The sequence below is a fragment of the Lucilia cuprina genome, chromosome 3 (assembly GCF_022045245.1).
Source record: "Lucilia cuprina isolate Lc7/37 chromosome 3, ASM2204524v1, whole genome shotgun sequence".
Lineage (NCBI taxonomy): Eukaryota > Metazoa > Arthropoda > Insecta > Diptera > Calliphoridae > Lucilia > Lucilia cuprina.
This window is the reverse complement of record NC_060951.1, coordinates 10310429-10328835: the sequence shown is the minus strand read 5'-3', so window position 1 is coordinate 10328835 and position 18407 is coordinate 10310429. Positions and strand designations below refer to the sequence as shown.

Here is an 18407-nt window from a genome sequence, read left to right as displayed (position 1 = left end):
AAGGGTTTCCGAAAAGGGTTCAAAATTTCATCACTAGTGATTAAAACTATAAAAATATTTTTTTTTGTAAATTGTAATAATAATTTGAATCAAATAAAAAAAATAAATCTGTAAGTGTAGTGGTTTCTTTTTTATAAACATATATGTATGTTAAGAATTTTTCGATCTCACTCCTTATGTGTGATTTTCGTTGTTGTTGTTTTTTATGAAAAAAATTTGAGTTGGCATTCTAGTCTTTTTCTATGGTTTTGAAGGTAATATTGTAATACACAAGAACTATTTCTTTCCAATGTTTATTATTTTTCAATTTTAGAAATTTCATTTTGACAAAACCCAGCTCCAGACAACAATATTCCCCATATTTTAAATAACCCAACAAACCATATACCGGCTTATAGAGAGGCAGATAAAAAAATCACCACTACACACACACTATTGGCATTTTTTCATTGAAATTGCACTGAAAAAAATATTTGGTTATTTTTAATTTTGAAGATTAAATTGCATTACTGTAAAATGCGAATATTTATAAACAATGTGTAATCAATCTACTTAAGAATGATAATTTCTTCACATAGAAACCTCTGTGTTTGCTGGATAACAACATTTTAATTTATTATTCTGACATTTTCACCACAACAATTTTTTATTTATTTTTTAAATTTTACATAACTTCGGCAGAATAAACAGATGTAGGTGACCCAAATTCAAGAGAAAACACTCGTCATTCTTACGAGAATTTGGGTGTGGCAAGGTCCATATACCCTTGATTCATTCAGTAACCTATTCCAACTCTTCCCTGTTTGCCAGGATAATTTGATGCCACGGGGCTAAGTTTCCATCTTTGTCTTGTCCCGGTTATTGGAGTATTCCATTTGGTATGTACGTGGTGGCTGCGGTTTAAACGCGGGAAGAGAATATTGGTTAAAAGACTTGTGCACGGTAAAGTCTATATTTCGGTATAAGTTCGGTGCTATAGCTGAGATAACAGCATTGAAAATGAGTTGGTGTCAAATGTATATCATACGGGATGGATGTAGGGTTGTACGGACCTTACTCAGATGTTGGTCTCAATGAGTGTGTCGTTGTGTAGAGTTGAAAAGCTTACCCAGTGGTCTTATAAGGCCAATACGACAGGTGTTCACGTAAAGCATATTCACTTATGTATCTGTTTTTTTTTCGGCAACAGCACCGAACTTATACAGAATAGATATAACCCGTAATTTTGTGTTTAAACCACAGCCATCCAGATGGGACCATTGCAATAACCGGGACAAGACAAAAAATGAATATCTAGACGAATACGGAAACATACGTTCATAATTTTGATATTTTATACAAAACTAAAAATATTTAATTTATTTACATTTAATTTGACAAATGACTGTGGGGAAATCTAACAGGTGGTATGTTGAATACACAGTACCCATATGTGTGAACAGCCAACTTTATATGTTTTCAGAAAAATTTTGACAGGTTTCCCCTCTCTATGGTTTTGACTATTAGTCCACTCTAGGGTCGAAACGATCTTAACCTATTCTCAAACTTTAAATGGGTAAGAACCTCACCTTTCTTTGTATGAAGGTTGTGGTTGTGATATAATGTGCCCAGTGGGCCACTTTTGGTAAGCAGAACTGGCGCTGTGGGATGAACCAAACGTAATGTTAGGGTGCCCAAATAGTCTATTCCTTTTAAAAACTTAAAACTTAATAAAAAAAATATATTTATATTTAATATTATTAATATGCTCAAAATAAAATAATAATTTCAAAATAAAATTGTGTTAATACATTGTTGACGCTTTTGACTAAAGTTCCCAGGATATTTTTAAACTCCAAGATCAAGCTAAACCGTACTTCGTTACTAAACTAAATGATCTGTAGAAATGCCTCTAGAATTAATTTCCTTTTTCCAGCATTCGCCATATTCAAAAGCAGCTTCGCAGCTGAAATAAGAATATAATTTTAAAAACAAAAATAAAACTTTGTTTTACAAAAACAACTTACTGTTCATCACTGAGATCGATGTCATCACAGATATCGATTATTTCAGCAACAAGAGCTCTTTCATCATCATTTGATATAAGCGATTCGGAAATTTCTAAAGCAGCGTGTTTAATCATTTTACCATCAGCATCCATCTGGAATTGTAGTAGACATTAGAATCTGATATTAAGTAATAATATCGAAAATTTTTACTTACCACATTGACTTTTTTTAAGAAACAAGCCAACAAACATTTACCCTCTTGAGTCTCGGCCGATTCATGTTTAATTATGGTCTCAAAGTCAGCTGAAAATCGGGGTTTTATAGTAAGTTAGATATTGAACAATTTATAGAACTTCATTTCGTAATAATGTATTTTTAAGGTTTTATTTACCATCAGATGCTCCAGTTTCTTCTTTGCAACTAGTTGCAATCGCCATTGCTTCATCCTTGCTTACTTCAGCCTAAATCGGAAAATTTTGAAATTTTATTAAAATTTAAGATCGTATATAACAAAGTTCTTTAGTCATATGAATGCGATTAATACGAATTTTTAAGCAAATAATTGTTCAGTTTCTACGTGTTCAGTCGGTAAACAATATACCAATTGAATGTGTCCATAAATCTATTGGAAAAAGTGATGTAGGGATCGTTGAGCAGTTTGGGTTAGTATTTGGGTGGATATTTTGGGGACCCTGGGGATGGAATTAGGCATTAAGTCAGTTGTTTCATCACGATCTTATTTAGTACTATTGTTTTCCACGGTGGACGACCTCCTAGTACAACATTAGTGCTGTATCATGTAGCCGCGGATCTGATGGTTATGAATCTTTTCAATGAAAGCTGGAAAACCCTTGGAACTTGATGCACAGATTTAAAATAACGAGCTTCAACTTGAAAAACTCCGGTGGGACTTGATCCAAACGAACTGATAAACATGAATCTTTTCAATAAAAATCCGGGAATACTTCATCCAAACGAACTGATGGATCTGGATCTTTTCAATGAAAGCTGGAGAACCCGTGGATAAAATGATTTACATAAACGTTTAGAAAATAACGAACTTCAACTTGAAAAAAAACCGGTGAGACTTGGTCCAAACGAACTGATGGGCCTGGATCTTTTCAATGAAAGCTGGAAAACCCGTGGAACTTGATGCACTGATTTACATAAAATTTTTCAAAAATAGCAAACTTCAACTTGAAAAAAATTCTGTGATACTTGATCCAAACGAACTGATGGATCTGGATCTTTTCAATAAATGCTGGAAAATCTATAAAACTAATGCACTGACTTGAAAAAAAAAATCCGGTGGGACTTGATCCAAACGAAATGATGGACATGAATCTTTTCAATGAAAGCTGGATACGATTCTTTACGTAAAAGTTTGAAAAACAACGTACTTCAACTTGAAAAAACCGGTGGGACTAGATCCAAACAAACCATAATAGTGTGCTAGAGAACGGTATTAAAATATCCCGGCTAGTCATGTTCCATACAACCCAGAGAATTCTTATGGTTGACTTCAACTTGATGAGATTTGGTTCTAGCCCGGAGTTCAGTTTTAATAAATATCGGTTCATGTATATTTAAAAAGGTCTCCAAAAAGTCCTTATGGTTCTTACACATGGAATTTTAAGGGACAATTCAATTCAACGTCAATATTTCAAGACCTCAGAAACGAGTGGCATTTATGGATAACTCATCAACTTCACTAACGGTTTCTAGAGATGTCTACTGATCTAGTTCCCAATTAATGTTCAACATATGGTCAGGGTTCACATGACACCCACCACATATTAAACTGCTCAATAAATTACTGAAAATGTTGAAAGACAATATTTGTAAGTTGACACTATTGTTAAACACAATTTACTGCCATCGTATTAAGATCTTACAACCATGTATACATAGCTTAAGTATGGATTCAAGATCGCTGTCAGAACTATTCTAATTTCTATTTACCTGTATATTATAGACCGCCAATAGTAAAAATCCTAACCCAATAAAAAGGAACTTCATTTTTATTTCGTTTTACTTTTGTTAACTTCTTAAATCGGACTATCAAATGGACTAATAGTGTACAATTTTCGTAACTTTATTTATACTTAAATAATTTGATCAATTTTTTAAAATCAAATATAAATATAATTAATTAAATTAAGAAATTTTTCATATTTATTTAATTGCCTGAGAATTTATTAATAAGAAAATTATCTTTAAATAAACAATCGATTTTTTCACAAAGTAATAAAACTAAATATGAACTAAACAGATGATCATTAACAAATAGTAGGGGACAGTTAAAGGCAATCACAGGTACCATCACCGAAACATGGAGAACTTGTGAAACGGGAAAAAAATTTGATATAAACTTTACATATTGACATAAATCCCTGATTGTCATGAATTCCAGATTCAGTTTATACGAAATCATAAATCATACAATTTTTTGTTTGTTATCTTCCTCTCTATAGAAAAAACTTTTCTAACAATATCTAAATCCATTCGCTGCAATAGGATCAGGTGTATTAAACCTCCCGAACGTTGCCACTACTAAAACTGACTTGCTGTTAATTAAATTTAATATTATCGCTTAATAACGCTAACAAAACAATAGTTAATTTAAAGAATTATTTAATTCACATGTTGTTAAAATAATTAATTGGTTAAGGCAATTTTGTAAAGTCTATTTCGATCGATTTGTTACGATTTTCTACAATTAATACTAAAACGTAAATCATAATAATTACCAAGTAATTTACGTTATAAGTATGTTCCGTTTTATATAATACATGGGGAGTATATATGCTCCGCTTAAATGACAGTTAGTATTTATTTCCAAATATGGGAATCTGAGTCTTATCGACCCTCAAAACACACTTTCTACTTAAAACATACAGAAGGGCCGGGGAAGACCTAAAAAATATGCCTAAATAGAAAGAAAAACAACACAATATCGATACTTGGACAGAATGATAAGGTAAAATACCTAGGCTTAGTCTTTCATAGTATAATATAATGGAAATACCGAATAGAGGATAGAACCGACAAGGTATATCGAATTTGAACATTATATAGAAGTCCAATAGGCTTGAGATTTAGTCACAGTTCAACTATAGCCCACTGGATAAACAAAAACGTAATTAGTCCGATTCAAACTTACACTCTTATAATCAGGAGGATGAAATAGACAAAATATGTCCATAGCAGTCCTCCTAGAGATAGTACAGAGAGTTCAGCTTGGGGCTACGCATTGGAAATATTGCTGAACATTCATCCGAATACTAATCATGACCAATAGTAATGAGAAACTATCGGTGACTGTGAAAAACTGGTCTCAGATAGGAAATCACTGTCATGCGAAGCCTCTTGTTGTACGGATGGAAGCAAAAACGATCCTGAGGGTATATATTGGAAATACAGAAACCGAAATCGTACTATTGATTTGAATATCACGTCAATAGAAGTTATGTGTAAAGAACTATAGTCACAGCAAATTCTTGTCCAAGAAAAATACACGTACGCTGACAGTACTTGAGCAAAAACACGTTAAACATCATCATCATAATCTTATCATCTTGTAGATATATAAAAAGATTCAAAACCCACCTTCGATGTTGCGAATAGATCTTATCCATATAGATCTCATTCAGAGTTGGAATGTCACAAAAGAATGGCTAAGTCATGGAGCGAATTCTAATACTATAATATAGAATGCTCTCAGCATTATACAAAAGATGGACGGAAGTTCGACCGCTTAATACTGAATACTAACTGTATCAGCACGATCAATGAAGGTATTCATAAAGTCTGGTTGATTTTTCATCTTCTTACTGGATTAAGAGGGTTGAGGATGACACCACTAGTTTGGAGGATGACACCATTAGTTTGGAGGACCGGTCACTACTGGATACCTTTCCTTTATTGAACTCCTTGTAGAGATCAGGAGGAGGGGCACGATCAATGAAGGTATAGTCCAGGCTAGTTGATTTTTTCATCTTCTTGCTGAATGAAGAGGGTTGATCACCTCCATCTTATTGTCAGAAAAGGTTCCGATCTCTTTAAAGAGCTTTTCATCTTTGACACCACTAGTTTGGAGGATCGGTCACTATCGGAGTCCTTTCCTTTATTGAACTCCTTGTAGAGATCAGAAGAAGGGACACGATTAATAATGGTATCCATCCAGGCTGGTTGATTTTTTCATCTTCTTGCTGAATGAAGAGGGTTAATTATCTCCATCTAATTGTCAGAGATGGAACCGATCTTTTTAAAGTGATTTTCAACTTTGATACCACTAGTTTAGACGATCGGTCACTACCGGAGCCCTTTCCCTTACTGACCTTCTTGTAGAGATCAGTAGGAGGGTCAACCAGAAGTTAACCTTTTCTTGCTACTATGCTAGGGTTTTTGCAAGTTGTTCCTAAGAAACGACTTTTGGCAGATTGTAGGTTGATGAATAGCCGCGGGGCATGTAACTCTTATGACTCCATTTTTGTGTGATTGCAATCCCAGGGAAAATAGGTGTTACCATGATCAAATGTATCCTCTACCTTTCCTTGGAATGATGTGGGGTCGAACCACATGATTTGGTGCCACGGTAACCGGTAGACCGCAGGACAGATTTTGGGGCTGGCTGTAGTTTAAGCCCAAAGTGAAGAGAATGTCGGTTAAAAGACTGACGCACGGTGAAGTCTGTAAGTTTCTATAAGTAATTATGCTGTTGCCGGCACAACTGATACCCCGCAAAGGAGTGATTATGAGACTACAATGGGTTGATTATGTATCTCGATTGCCACTTCAGTTGCGTTGCCAGTTGTCAACATGATGTGGATACTATACGAAAAAGAATTTTTTAAAAAATTTTATTCAATAATAACTATTTCCACTGAAATCATTTTCCAGACTGAAATCATTCTCTTATTTTAAAGCCGGCAACGCAGCTGAAGTTCGGTTGCCATATGTAATAGACCCATAAGGATTAGAAATGAGTTGGTATTAATAGTTAATAGATACACGAATGAAACATTATCGAATTTGTATGTTAAACACATTGTGTTTTGAAAACTTCTTCTTTCGAATCGAAATACGGACTAATCCCTCAGGAGAATGCAATGTTATATGGATCTTACCGGCACTTATGCCTGAGTGAGTATCTCTGATGTTGTTCTCTATGAGTATGTCGAATGAGTGAGAAGTGTGTCGAATGAATGAGTTGAATAGCGATATATAAAAGGTAATGCCATTGAATTTTTTCCTTCCTTGTCCAGTTATAATCAGGAAAAACTCTTTTCATACCAAATTTACTGCAGTGTTTTCTCTGTAAGAACAAAGTCCTCGGCTAATTTGTTGGTCCACCTTGTTTTTTATAGAATGAAAAACGTTTATAAGTGTTGTTGCAGACTCAACAGATGCCATTCCCTCTTCAGTGATTGTAAATGGAAGCAAGGGAACAGCACTGGTCAGAGATTAAATAGCTCGAATACTTCAGCAAAGTACTTGTACATGGACGAAATGATCACCCGCTTGTAAGATACATAAAGGGGCGGTGCTGAGTCGTCAAAGAAGTTTAGCCTTTGGATGGAAAATATTTCCGTGAAACAAGGCCTACACGGCAGTTGTTTAACTAAAGCACTTCGACATCTTATAGGTTAATGATGCGATGGACCCATCACTCTTTAGAGTGCTAACCCATCGTGTGTCGTCGAAGAAGCTCACCCATGTGAATGAAAAAGACAACCGTGAAATTGTGGCCTACACGCAACTGTTCACGTAAAGCACTTCGACATCTTGTAGCTTAATGAGTGATAACCAGTTTAATGACAGCATCCACTTGTTGTCTTCAGGGAGTGATCAACCTAGAACGCCGTTTATAGAATGAGCCTTCACTAGAACCTTGAGGAATCTGCCTTTACCATATTGTACAGAAAGTCAAGAAACCTTAACTTCCTGTTCCTTGTCTAATTCTCCTCCCCCGTTCGGCCTGTATTATTCTATATTATATTTCTTCTCCACCGCTACTTGCCAAACTAGCTGTGGGCGTTCTTCTTTTTGCCAATAGGTATCTTCGAACTCTTCTGTATACGAAGAACAATCCTATTGAAATTTGTTAGACAGTTACATAGCATAGGGTATTCCTGTATGTCTGGAATGGGTAATAGGCTGCTTTTTATGTTGAAATTACAAGAGGGCGAAAAGCCCCGCTCAAATTAAGAAAATATTTCAGAAAATCAACCCTATCGCCAATAGAAGTGAAAATTTTGTTCCTTTGACATATTCATTTCTCTCGAAGGGAATTTTTTTCGGGTTTTAATAAGGATGGCGGTGCATTAAGTGCTCATATTGCCAGGTTATCACACGTTTGTCCAGAGAAAATACCACCAAATGACCTACACCTTCGTATAGCAAGTTGGAGCATCCGGACTTAATTTCATCAAAAGTATTATTGGTCTCCACCAGAAATAAGTTTTAGAGTTTTAATGGCCTCCACCAGTATATATTTGAGTTTAAATGGTCTCCACCATATTATATCGTGAGTATTTTATGGTCTCCACCAGTTAAAAACATAACCTCACTCTGAGGTAAAACGAAAGCACGCGTTTAATAAAAACAACGCATAACTTAGAGCAGTTCTACGAAGTAGTGCATTAAATTAGTGCGCCCAGCAACAGGCACAAGCCTGACCGTCCTTAAAAAATAACAAGTATGAATGTATAGTCGGGCGTAGCCGACCATATGATACCCTACAGCAGTCAGTATGTATGTTTAAAATGGGGATTATTTAAAAAAATAAAGCATTTGGTTTGTTTTTTTAACTTAATTTCGGAATATTTTTACTTTTTTTTGGCAAAAAAGAGATTTTCTACAAGAGGCCGCAAAGGGGAGAAGGGCAAAATATGGTCCTATCCTTATAAATGTTGTTAGGGTGAGTTAAGTCTACTTCAATATTATTTATGTAGAATTAAAAAGTGTTATTAGTGTTTGTAAGTGAATTTTTACCTTTAAGTCAAGTTTAAGAAGGGAAGTTTGTATGGGGACTAGGGTTAAATTAAGCCCGATCATTACAAAAATCGGTAGTGTCATTTAAAGTTCTATAAAACTAAATTTTGTCGACTTTTGTTTACAAAATAGATCATTTAACTTAATTATTAGCCCAAATATCCTATTTGGGGGTACGGTTGTTAAGGGGCTAGTCAAAATAATGGATTTTAAGCATTTTCAATAGAATTGGGCCAAAAGAAGCGTGTGTGCCAAATTTCATCAAATTATCTTGAAAATTGCGGCCTGTGCCTTGCGCATAAGGACATCCAGCCAGACGGACGGACATAGCTTAATCGATTCAGAAAATGATTCTAAGCCGATTGTTATACTTTAAGGTGGGTATAGGACGAATATTTCTGTATGTTACAAACATCAGCACAAACCCAATATACCCTCCCCACTAAAATGGTGTAGGGTATAATTAGTTTATTTGGGAAACCAATAGAACTACATTCTTCAAATTTAGCACAAATTACCTGAATATTCATCTAAACATTTTGGAGAAAAAAGTGTAGACTTTTAGTTCTGGTGGAGGGGGGTGGTTTCTTAAAGCCCCCACCTGAATTAAATAAAAAAAATTCTTATATCTAAGAAACTATTAGAGCTAGAATCTTTAAATTATACATTAAGTACTTTGACATTCATGTGATTATTTGGAGAATAATTGGTGGACTTTTAATGGGGCACTTGGCAACCCCATAGGGGTAGCAAACCACACTGTACAAAGCTAGTATTTTTATTATTAAAAAAATGCCATAACAGTTTTGTTGAATATTAATATTCTTTTTATTTTTTTCTTTACTCTTTTTTAGTTTTTGTTTTTTCTTATTGTTTTTCCTTTCTATGTTTAGTGTTTTTCTTTACAAAAAAAACCCTGATAAATTAAAGAAATTGTACATTTTTTTTAATTAAACAGAATAAACAACTTAGAATTGATATTTGTGGTAATTATAAAGTAGATTATTATTAAAATATTAATGTTCATTATGAGTGTAAAGCATTTATAAAATGGTTGGTTTTTGTGGTTTGATGGTATTTTAATTTAAAAAAAATATTTTCTTTTTATTATTTATACATTAAACTAAACAGGAAAGCTTATAAAGGGCATATGTTAAGGTAAATAGGAGAAGAACTAAATGAAATTATAAAATTATATATAGAAAAGGAAAAAAAGGGATTTAAAATAAACAGCAGGCATAAATTAAAAACTAATTAATGCATTTAAAGAAAAACAAAGAAAAAAAGTTGAAAAATTTAATTTATGTGTTTGTAATCTGTTAAAGAAAGAAATTCAATTCAAATCATGATTTAAGAAATAATTTTCAATTTTTCAAATCTGTGTTTATTATTACATTTTAAGAATGTTTTTTTTTTTTTCAATGTAATTTTAAAGTTTTCCTTTAGAATTGTTTTTTTTTACTTTTAAAATTACAAAAGAATGCGGCAGTTTTTTTTTTAATAATCATAACCTCAATTTTATAATAAAACAATAGACATTTTAAAACTTTCCCTATAAATTCACCAAATTAAATAAAATTTTTATATTTATTTTTTAAATTGTTTTTTTTTTTTTTTGTTTTATATTTTTTTTTTAGATTTTTTTTATATTTATTACGTTTTATTATACAAAATCATATATTTAAAGCAAAAAAAATTTTTGTTTTAAAAAAAAAATCTTTTATTCTTCTTCTTTTTAAAAAGCAGCAAAAACATTTTTTTTTGTTAAAAAAAATTTAAATTATTTTTATATTGTTGTTTTATTTTTAAATTTTATAGTATTTTTTTATTAAATAAGTTTGTTTTCTTTTTGTTGTTGTTTTTGTGGTTGTTCTAACTTAATACTTAGGTAACTATAACTAACATTTATTAAAAGAATCTGTTTTTGTATTTAATTTTTTAAGTTATTTGTTAAATTTTAGTTTTTTTTTTTTAATTTTTTGTTTTTTTTTTAAATTTTTATTTTTCAAGTCATTTTATTTATTTTAGTGGAATATTTGTTTAAATGTTTATTTTATAATTGAAAAGTATTTTTTTTTCGTAAAAATTTTTACAGTTCCACAAAAATATTCATTTCTTAATGTTAAATTATTAAGATTTCTAGATATTTTGTCGACATTGTGTGTTTTTTTGTATGTTTGTTAATGATGGTGTGTTTTTTATTTATTCAATCATCGTTTTAGAGGTTACTTAAAGGAAATAGTCCGCCTGAGGCTTTTTAGATGGTATACCTCGACTTTCTTGAGGTGCTGCTTCAAAAATGACAAAATCACGGTGTAGGTACTCATTTAATTCTAAAATAGCTGCCACATTTCCACATCTGTAAATAGGATTACAAAAACAAATTAGTTTTTAAATTAAGTAAAAATATTTGTTAAATAAACAATATTTGATGAAAATGATCAAGTATTTCCCTTGATACACCTGAAAGTGTAGGAATCATGCAGGATGAACTAGTAGTAAACACGGCCATTAGACTCAATACAATTGGTATGGCATACAATTCTCAATTGTCTAGAAGAAATTCCTGACAATATCGACTATTGCATCGCCAAAACGTTTTTTAATAGAAGCTTTTCAGTGAATGTCCAACACGATCCAAATGTAATGGAAACAATCCTCCATGACGGATCGTATAACGTTTTCACCGATGGCTCAAAATCAAACCACGGTGGCTTTTACATAGCACATTCGGGAACGGAAGTATCATTCAAGGCCCCTTACCAATGAGCGTACTTCAGGCTGAACTGTCAGCCACAAAACGAACTGCAAACTGGCTCAGGTTTTATTCGAATGTATACCGACAGCCGGGCAGACGTTAAGGTTCTAAGTGGTGTCTACACGACATCAAACTTAGTCCTAGAATGCTGGGCATCCCTTAACGAGAAAATGCGAAACATTCTACAATAGAACTGTATTGGATTCCAGGATATCAACAAATTCCTGGTAATACCATTGCGTACTCTCTTTCCAAGTTGTTGTTGTAACAGCTAAAACTATACAATAATCTAGTTGGGGGTTCGACATCAATGTCCAGGCCTAAAAATTGGGCTACTTCAACAGGATGCGTCCATAAATCCATTGGACAGATCTCACAAATCTTAAATCAGCAGAGGCCCTGTGAAAGGACGGCCCTAGTGGCTATTGACCTGTCGAAGGCCTTCGACACTGTCAGTCACGCCACACTCTTCGAGGATATCCTGCAATCCACAATGCACAACAACACGAATAGATGGATCGTAAATTATCTCAGTGGCCATCAGTCGTGGAGTTTAGAAACAGACGCTCGAAACCCCGTAGAGTTAAACAAGACGTCATCAAGGTGAAGTACTATCGCCACTTATGTTTAACTTCTACCTTTCTAAGCTCCCCGCAGCTCCACAATGCGTGGAAGTGATTTCATATGCGGACGACTGTACAATTATGGTGAATGGTTATCTCCATGAAATACATGAGTTCTTCACTGCGCGTAACATGCAATTATCACCAGCGAAGTCGTCAACAACACTTTTTACCACCTGGACGAAGAAAGTAAACCTAAACCTTGGCATCGTGGTCGATGGAGTCCAAATACCGACCGTGCACAACCCAAAGATTTTGGGGGTCACATTTGATAGCCTCTTTGCTTCCTCAGCTCACGCCACTGCAATCACGCACAAATTGCGAAGTAGAAACAATGTTCTCAAAGCACTAGCCGGCAGCACTTGGAGTATGGATAAAGAAAACTTGTTTGCTAAGTGATACACAGTGGAGAAACATCCAAAGCGGCCATAATGCCGCCCACATCACCTGCACGAGGAAACGAAGATCCTTCCAGTCAAGGAACACAATATCTTGTTGACTAAACAGTTCCTCCTGGGACGTCATCGTAGAAGTCATCCAAATTTTAACATCACACAATTGGATACTCCCCCGAGGCATGTCAGGAAGAATCTTCGTATATACGAATAACACATATGCAGACATGTGCGGTATCCACTGGATCAGTACTCGTATTCGGCAGTCCTCGTATTTGAACGACATTCATAGAGACGCCATAAATTCCGCGGTCGTAATTGAAGGTAGCCCACCACCCATAGCAGACACAGAAGAAAACCTGCCGCGGAAAACAAGAGTAATTCTGGCACAACTAAGATCGGGATGGAGCAACAGGCTCAATGCCTACTAGTCACGTATAGACCGTGCCGTGGTTTGGGTCCTCATGATACCCATTACATATTCAACTGCTCTCGCCAAGTTAGTTTTCTCGCTTGCAAGATACATGCAGTGGTAACTGGGTACTGGCCTTTCGGACGCCATTCAAGAAGACTGAACTTACCCAGTAACGACTTCTGCAGGAGCTGGCAGGATGAAGAGGAAGAAGAGAGCATAACTCACTTCCTCTGTCATTGCACCGTCCTAGCTGATCACAGAATGGGCCTGCTATGTAGCTATTTTCTGACTTTCATGACTTAGCGGATCTATCAGAGATTGATATCCGGAAGATAGATTCTTATATTCCTGCGACAAACTGGTTCAGTATAGGAAACCAAAGTGATTAGGTCGAAGTGTACTAATAAGCCAACCGTTTTCTTTCTTTTCAGGTATCACAAAGGCATCAGAATACTGTACTCAAGTGTGTCCCCAGTGATGATATCGCTAGGATGGCCTGCCTACCTAACCTAACGTAACTAGTAGATCACTAATTGCCAGAACTGCCACTTAACCTGACTACCCTGGTGACCAACCATTTTAACATGAGCTTATCCTACGAGAAAGTCCATCTCCAAAAGATGGGTAAAATAACTACTTTCGGAAGTTCAATAAAACGAAAATAGCTTTAAAGAGTCTAATCTCTACTTGAGGACAGTAAAGAGACGACCGTCTCCGCTCCCGCTTACAAAGTGAACACTAAAGTGACGACTGTCTTCATTTGCGATAACAAAAGGTACATTCGTGGCGAATGACCCAAAACATACGAATTACAATCAGTAAAAAGCGACTTCTAGAAAACTCACTCTGAGAGGCCATAATGGCTGACAGTCGCAAAGTACATGTTCTGAGGTTTCATTATGCATTTCGTAGAATCTGCATTGTTACCAAGTATGTGCTGCTGCTATCTAACACAGTGTCCGGTATAAAGTACCATTATTAATCTTAGGTCACTCTTATTAAGTGACATTAACTTTTGGAATTTGCAGAGTCCTTTCAGAGTCCTGATATTGACTCTTAGTGGCGGAAGAATTTAGATTTAACATACGAATCGCATTTTGCCCTAATGTATTCTTTGTGTATAACAAGGAATGGTTCAGTCCCAATAAATGGTCTCCGTACGCCTTTGTTTGCCTTACAATCTGCTGTTTCTTTGCCAGAATGCCCTTCATGACTAAGTACCCAACATAGTGTGAGTTTGTTATGTCAAGCACTATACCCGACATGATTTCATATGAAAGTAAAGCCTTAAGGTTCGCCTGACTATCCGACATCACAAATATCTATCATTCTTTTATGCAATTGATAATTGCATACAATTCTGCCTGGAAGATTAAGGGGTAATTACCAATAGGGATGACCTCTTGGAATTTTGGGCCATAGATAACCGCTGCAGTATTGCCATCTGTTTAGAACCATCAGCATGTTCTTGCCACCAAGTTATGTTTGTCAATTTGTCACTTCGCCTCAAAGTGACAGTACTGTTGAACTACTGTCAGGAATCCATATATATATTTGGATCAGTCAAAGTTAACCGCTTTTAAACTATTTATTTCTGATAGGCGAAGTGCGGATTTGTGCGCCTCATCCTTTATGATGATGTAATGATGGGATGAGCAGATTAGCACTAACATCATGTGTGCGACAACTTCTCATGGCCCCTGTTATGGAGACACAAATAAGACGATAGATTTTGTCCAACGAAGGTCTTATCGTAGCCTGATCTACAATAACCAATCCAAGGCAGCATAGGTTAGTATAGTCTATATTATTGTAATTTTCCCACGACAATTGAATCTCCGCTCCGGAACGACCCGATTCTCAATCGGCCAAAGCAACAACTGTATCAACCGGAAGTTTTTTTCCCTTGTTACAACAACAACAATCTATTCCAACAACATCAACCATCAGTGCCGTCCATAAATCAATTAAAAAACAACAAAGTTTTCAAATGATCATCAATCAAGATACTTAAACACCTCTTAATAGTACAAATGTAGCAGCTTCTAAGGCAACAATGGAAGCTTGGACGCATAAATAAACTGCAACAACAGTAGATAAAGTTCATGGAGTCTTTCACTCTGCTATTAAAGATGGTATTGGCATGAAAAAGATAGGAGTGTTGTACCCTTTTAAACTCGTATCCAAAATTCCTTTTGCCTTTCATGTGTTTTATGAAAGCATAAGTTGAACTATGTGCAATAACTGTCTCTAAAGCATAATATAACTGCTAGTTTAATTACTGCTAGCTTATAGCAGATTCTTATTCTAAGATTATCTGGAACTAGTTATTCTTCTTTAATGAAAATTGCTTAAATTCTTAAGAGTTAAAACCCATTATGAACTTTTTACGAGACGATAACAATACCCTTAACTCGAATAGATGGAGTCGAGTTAATGTTAAGTGATAGGAAGACAATGGTCTGCCCTACTAGACTTTAGAGGTGCTAATAAAGTAACACCACAAATGAAACTGAACATTCTACTAATACATTTTGGGATCTTAGTAATGATATGTCATATGGTGGAATTTTTATTTCCAAATACTTCGAATGAATGTATACAACTGCTTACAATTTACATGTATGTCTTGGGTAGTTGGACACTACTATGTATAGGGTAATGATGTAACGTACAAACTTGCAAACATGCAAACTATACATAAACCACAAACACGTCATTACTGCAGAATTATTTCTGATAGATTATAGAACTACAGAATAATATCTTATAGATTATAGGACTACAGAATGATCTCTGCTAGATCTACTGACACTAGACCTGGAATTGTACCTGTAAGGTATGGCCACAATTTTAATTGTTACGGAAGCTTCTTATTAGTGGAATTTGAGTACGCCGCGAGACAATTGATGATCTGCGTTTAAATCATTGTTATGTCATATAGCACATTCTTTGTGTGTTCGAAAATTGGTATTCATTAAGGTCTGTTTTATTAATAGAATAGAATTAAAAGAATAGAATGAAATTCAAGTTGTTCTTCCATTGATACAATTTTTCTCAAACTAAATATGCAAAGGGTCTTGCATATTGTGAAATACAAACATTTATATATGCAAATAGATAAGAGAGCAATATAAAAACCTTATTGCATCATCTTTAAATGGGCGAATTCAAGAAAATGCATAAATAGAACTTATTTGTTGAAAATTATTACAAAATTGTGAAATAATTTTTCAAAAATTTCTACTTGCTACAAACAAATAACAAGAAATCAAAGAAATTTTAATTTGTTTTAAATCAAAATTATAATAGAAAACAATAAAGAAATAAAAAGAAGCTAAATAAAACTTACCTATAACAATAATTGGGAGCTGACCACACCGTTAAAACTGCTTCACCAAAATGCCATTTAAAGCCTTCCATAACTAATTGATGGGCACGACAAATCATATCAATATCATTCGTTCTGGTAAATTGCATGACTACATCGGCACCAAATAGATAACCAGCGCCACGAGGCGAAACACCCCAACCAGTTTGATCTTCTGGATCTGACCACAATAGATCACACATGGGACCGTCGTGTGGCACTTCCTGTTTACGGTCAATTGTACGAATTTGATCTAAATACTGTATGGAGGGCGATAAACCGCCATGGACACAAAATATTTTACCATCAATAATGGCCGACAACGATAGATAATCGAAGATTTCAGTACAATAGCGCCAAACGGCTGTGGAGCCATACTTACGCAGGCATTCATCGTAAAAACCATAGACCTGTGTGATTTGTCGAGATTCGTGATTACCGCGTATCAGTGTTATGCGATCGGGATAGCGAACTTTAAGAGCGAGCAGTAGTAAGAATGTTTCAACACTGTAATAGCCACGATCCACAAAATCACCCATAAACAGGTAATTTTTTTCCGGCACATCGCCACCCACTTTAAAAAGTTCTTTAAGGTCATAGAACTGGCCATGAATATCACCACACACTGTGACGGGAGAGTCTACACGCTGGACATTACCCTCCTCCACTAGTATTTCACGTGCCTTGGCGCACAGAGCTTTGACTTCATTTTCTTTTATAATCTCACAACGTTTCAATTGCTCTATTTGGCGATCAAGATCGCTGTAGTCTGTCATTCTGTTTTAGCACACTTACCACACAAACACACGCACAAGAGGAGGAAAGGAGAAGAATCGTAACGTCAAACGGGGGCTTTGCCAAGCAGGTGTTGTCAACAAATGACACAAATAACTACGATGACAGGTTTTTCTTTTGCACAATATACAAAAAAATATGAAAAGTTGTTGGCTGACAGGCAGGAAGAGTGTGAGACACTGCTGTAAAAGAAAAACAACAAATAAAACATTAAAATCTAATTAAACCCTTTCATATTTGTAACCCACAAATAAAGGTCTTTTTTTATTTGAAAACTTTTATTGCTTCTTCAAATTTACCGCCTTTTATGGTGAAACTTTTCCATTTGTATATTTCTTATTATAAAAAAAACCTCCAGCCATTTTCATTCCATCTTATATTTCAATACACACAAGTCGACGTCGCTGCTTGCCTTCAAAGCAAAACTTAAGCAGAAAATTCACTCACCGTTTAGTTTTCCTTGTTGTTGCTGGATTATTACGTTATAATGTTATCTATTTATATTGTTTATATATAGTTTGTTTATAAATTTGCATTTTTACGTGTTTTTCTGATAAAATTAACAAAAATTTTCTTAATGTAACATTAGAAAAAAACAAAAGAAATTATCGTGACCATCAACGCTTGGTTACACGGTTGCAAAATTAAGTACTATTATAGCATGCGAAAATTATAGCACAGTACAGTTATGTTTTTAAAAGGCACTAAAGTGAAAAGTTGTATTTTTATGTTTGAGCACAGGGTTGATTTTTGAAGTCCAGTGACGTTTAAAGAAAACGTTATCTTTGAAATTGAAAATATATTAAACAAGTAAGAAGTTATAGTCGGGCGAGGCCGACCATATAGGGTATTAAATACACCTGTATACGAATAAAATGTGATTTAGTTTTCTTAATACAGCATTTTAGTTGAATTGTACTCAAACCATTTATTATTTAATAAAACCTTTTTGGGGGCTTTTTATAGGGGCTAGGGTCAAAAAGAGCCCTATAAAGTTTATGAGGGTCATCAAGACTAGTATAGAACTTGGTTTTGCAGCTTTTTGTACATACGAGTATATTAAACAC

General features: G+C 34.7%; 2 protein-coding genes across 4 annotated transcripts; both read right to left on the bottom strand.

The window, feature by feature from the left end:
- Positions 1-1723: 1723 nt before the first annotated feature.
- Positions 1724-4058, bottom strand: LOC111681980 (general odorant-binding protein 19d-like). Its single transcript, XM_046946956.1, has 5 exons — positions 3951-4058; positions 2380-2449; positions 2203-2291; positions 2007-2140; positions 1724-1945 (listed from the first exon to the last, which is right to left on the bottom strand). The coding sequence occupies exons 1-5, from the start codon at positions 4005-4007 to the stop codon at positions 1864-1866; spliced, it is 432 nt and encodes a 143-aa protein (XP_046802912.1). The 5' UTR covers positions 4008-4058; the 3' UTR covers positions 1724-1863.
- A 7011-nt stretch (positions 4059-11069) lies between these two features.
- LOC111681985 (serine/threonine-protein phosphatase 4 catalytic subunit) lies at positions 11070-17967 on the bottom strand. 3 transcript variants are annotated; one of them, XM_023443897.2, is made up of 3 exons: positions 17788-17967; positions 16528-17519; positions 11070-11343 (listed from the first exon to the last, which is right to left on the bottom strand). In XM_023443897.2, exons 2-3 carry the CDS (start codon positions 17319-17321, stop codon positions 11214-11216), a joined length of 924 nt encoding a protein of 307 aa, XP_023299665.1. In that variant the 5' UTR covers positions 17322-17519; positions 17788-17967; the 3' UTR covers positions 11070-11213. The 3 variants fall into 3 exon arrangements, with proteins under 3 accessions (XP_023299665.1, XP_023299664.1, XP_046802334.1); XM_023443896.2 differs by having other exon boundaries at positions 16528-17522; positions 17788-17965; XM_046946378.1 differs by lacking the exon at positions 17788-17967 and adding an exon at positions 17589-17607 and having other exon boundaries at positions 16528-17522.
- Positions 17968-18407: the final 440 nt, after the last annotated feature.

Excerpts from the sequence above, each read along its gene's own strand:
- LOC111681980 (XM_046946956.1), bottom strand. The coding sequence starts at position 4,007 with ATGAAGTTCCTTTTTATTGGGTTAGGATTTTTACTATTGGCGGTCTAT. Across the intron at positions 2,450-3,950 it reads TGGCGGTCTATAATATACAG|GCTGAAGTAAGCAAGGATGA; the intron begins GTAAATAGAAAT and ends TTTCCGATTTAG. Across the intron at positions 1,946-2,006 it reads ATCGATCTCAGTGATGAACA|CTGCGAAGCTGCTTTTGAAT; the intron begins GTAAGTTGTTTT and ends TTCTTATTTCAG.
- LOC111681985 (XM_023443897.2), bottom strand. The coding sequence starts at position 17,321 with ATGACAGACTACAGCGATCTTGATCGCCAAATAGAGCAATTGAAACGT. Across the intron at positions 11,344-16,527 it reads GCTCCCAATTATTGTTATAG|ATGTGGAAATGTGGCAGCTA; the intron begins GTAAGTTTTATT and ends TCCTATTTACAG.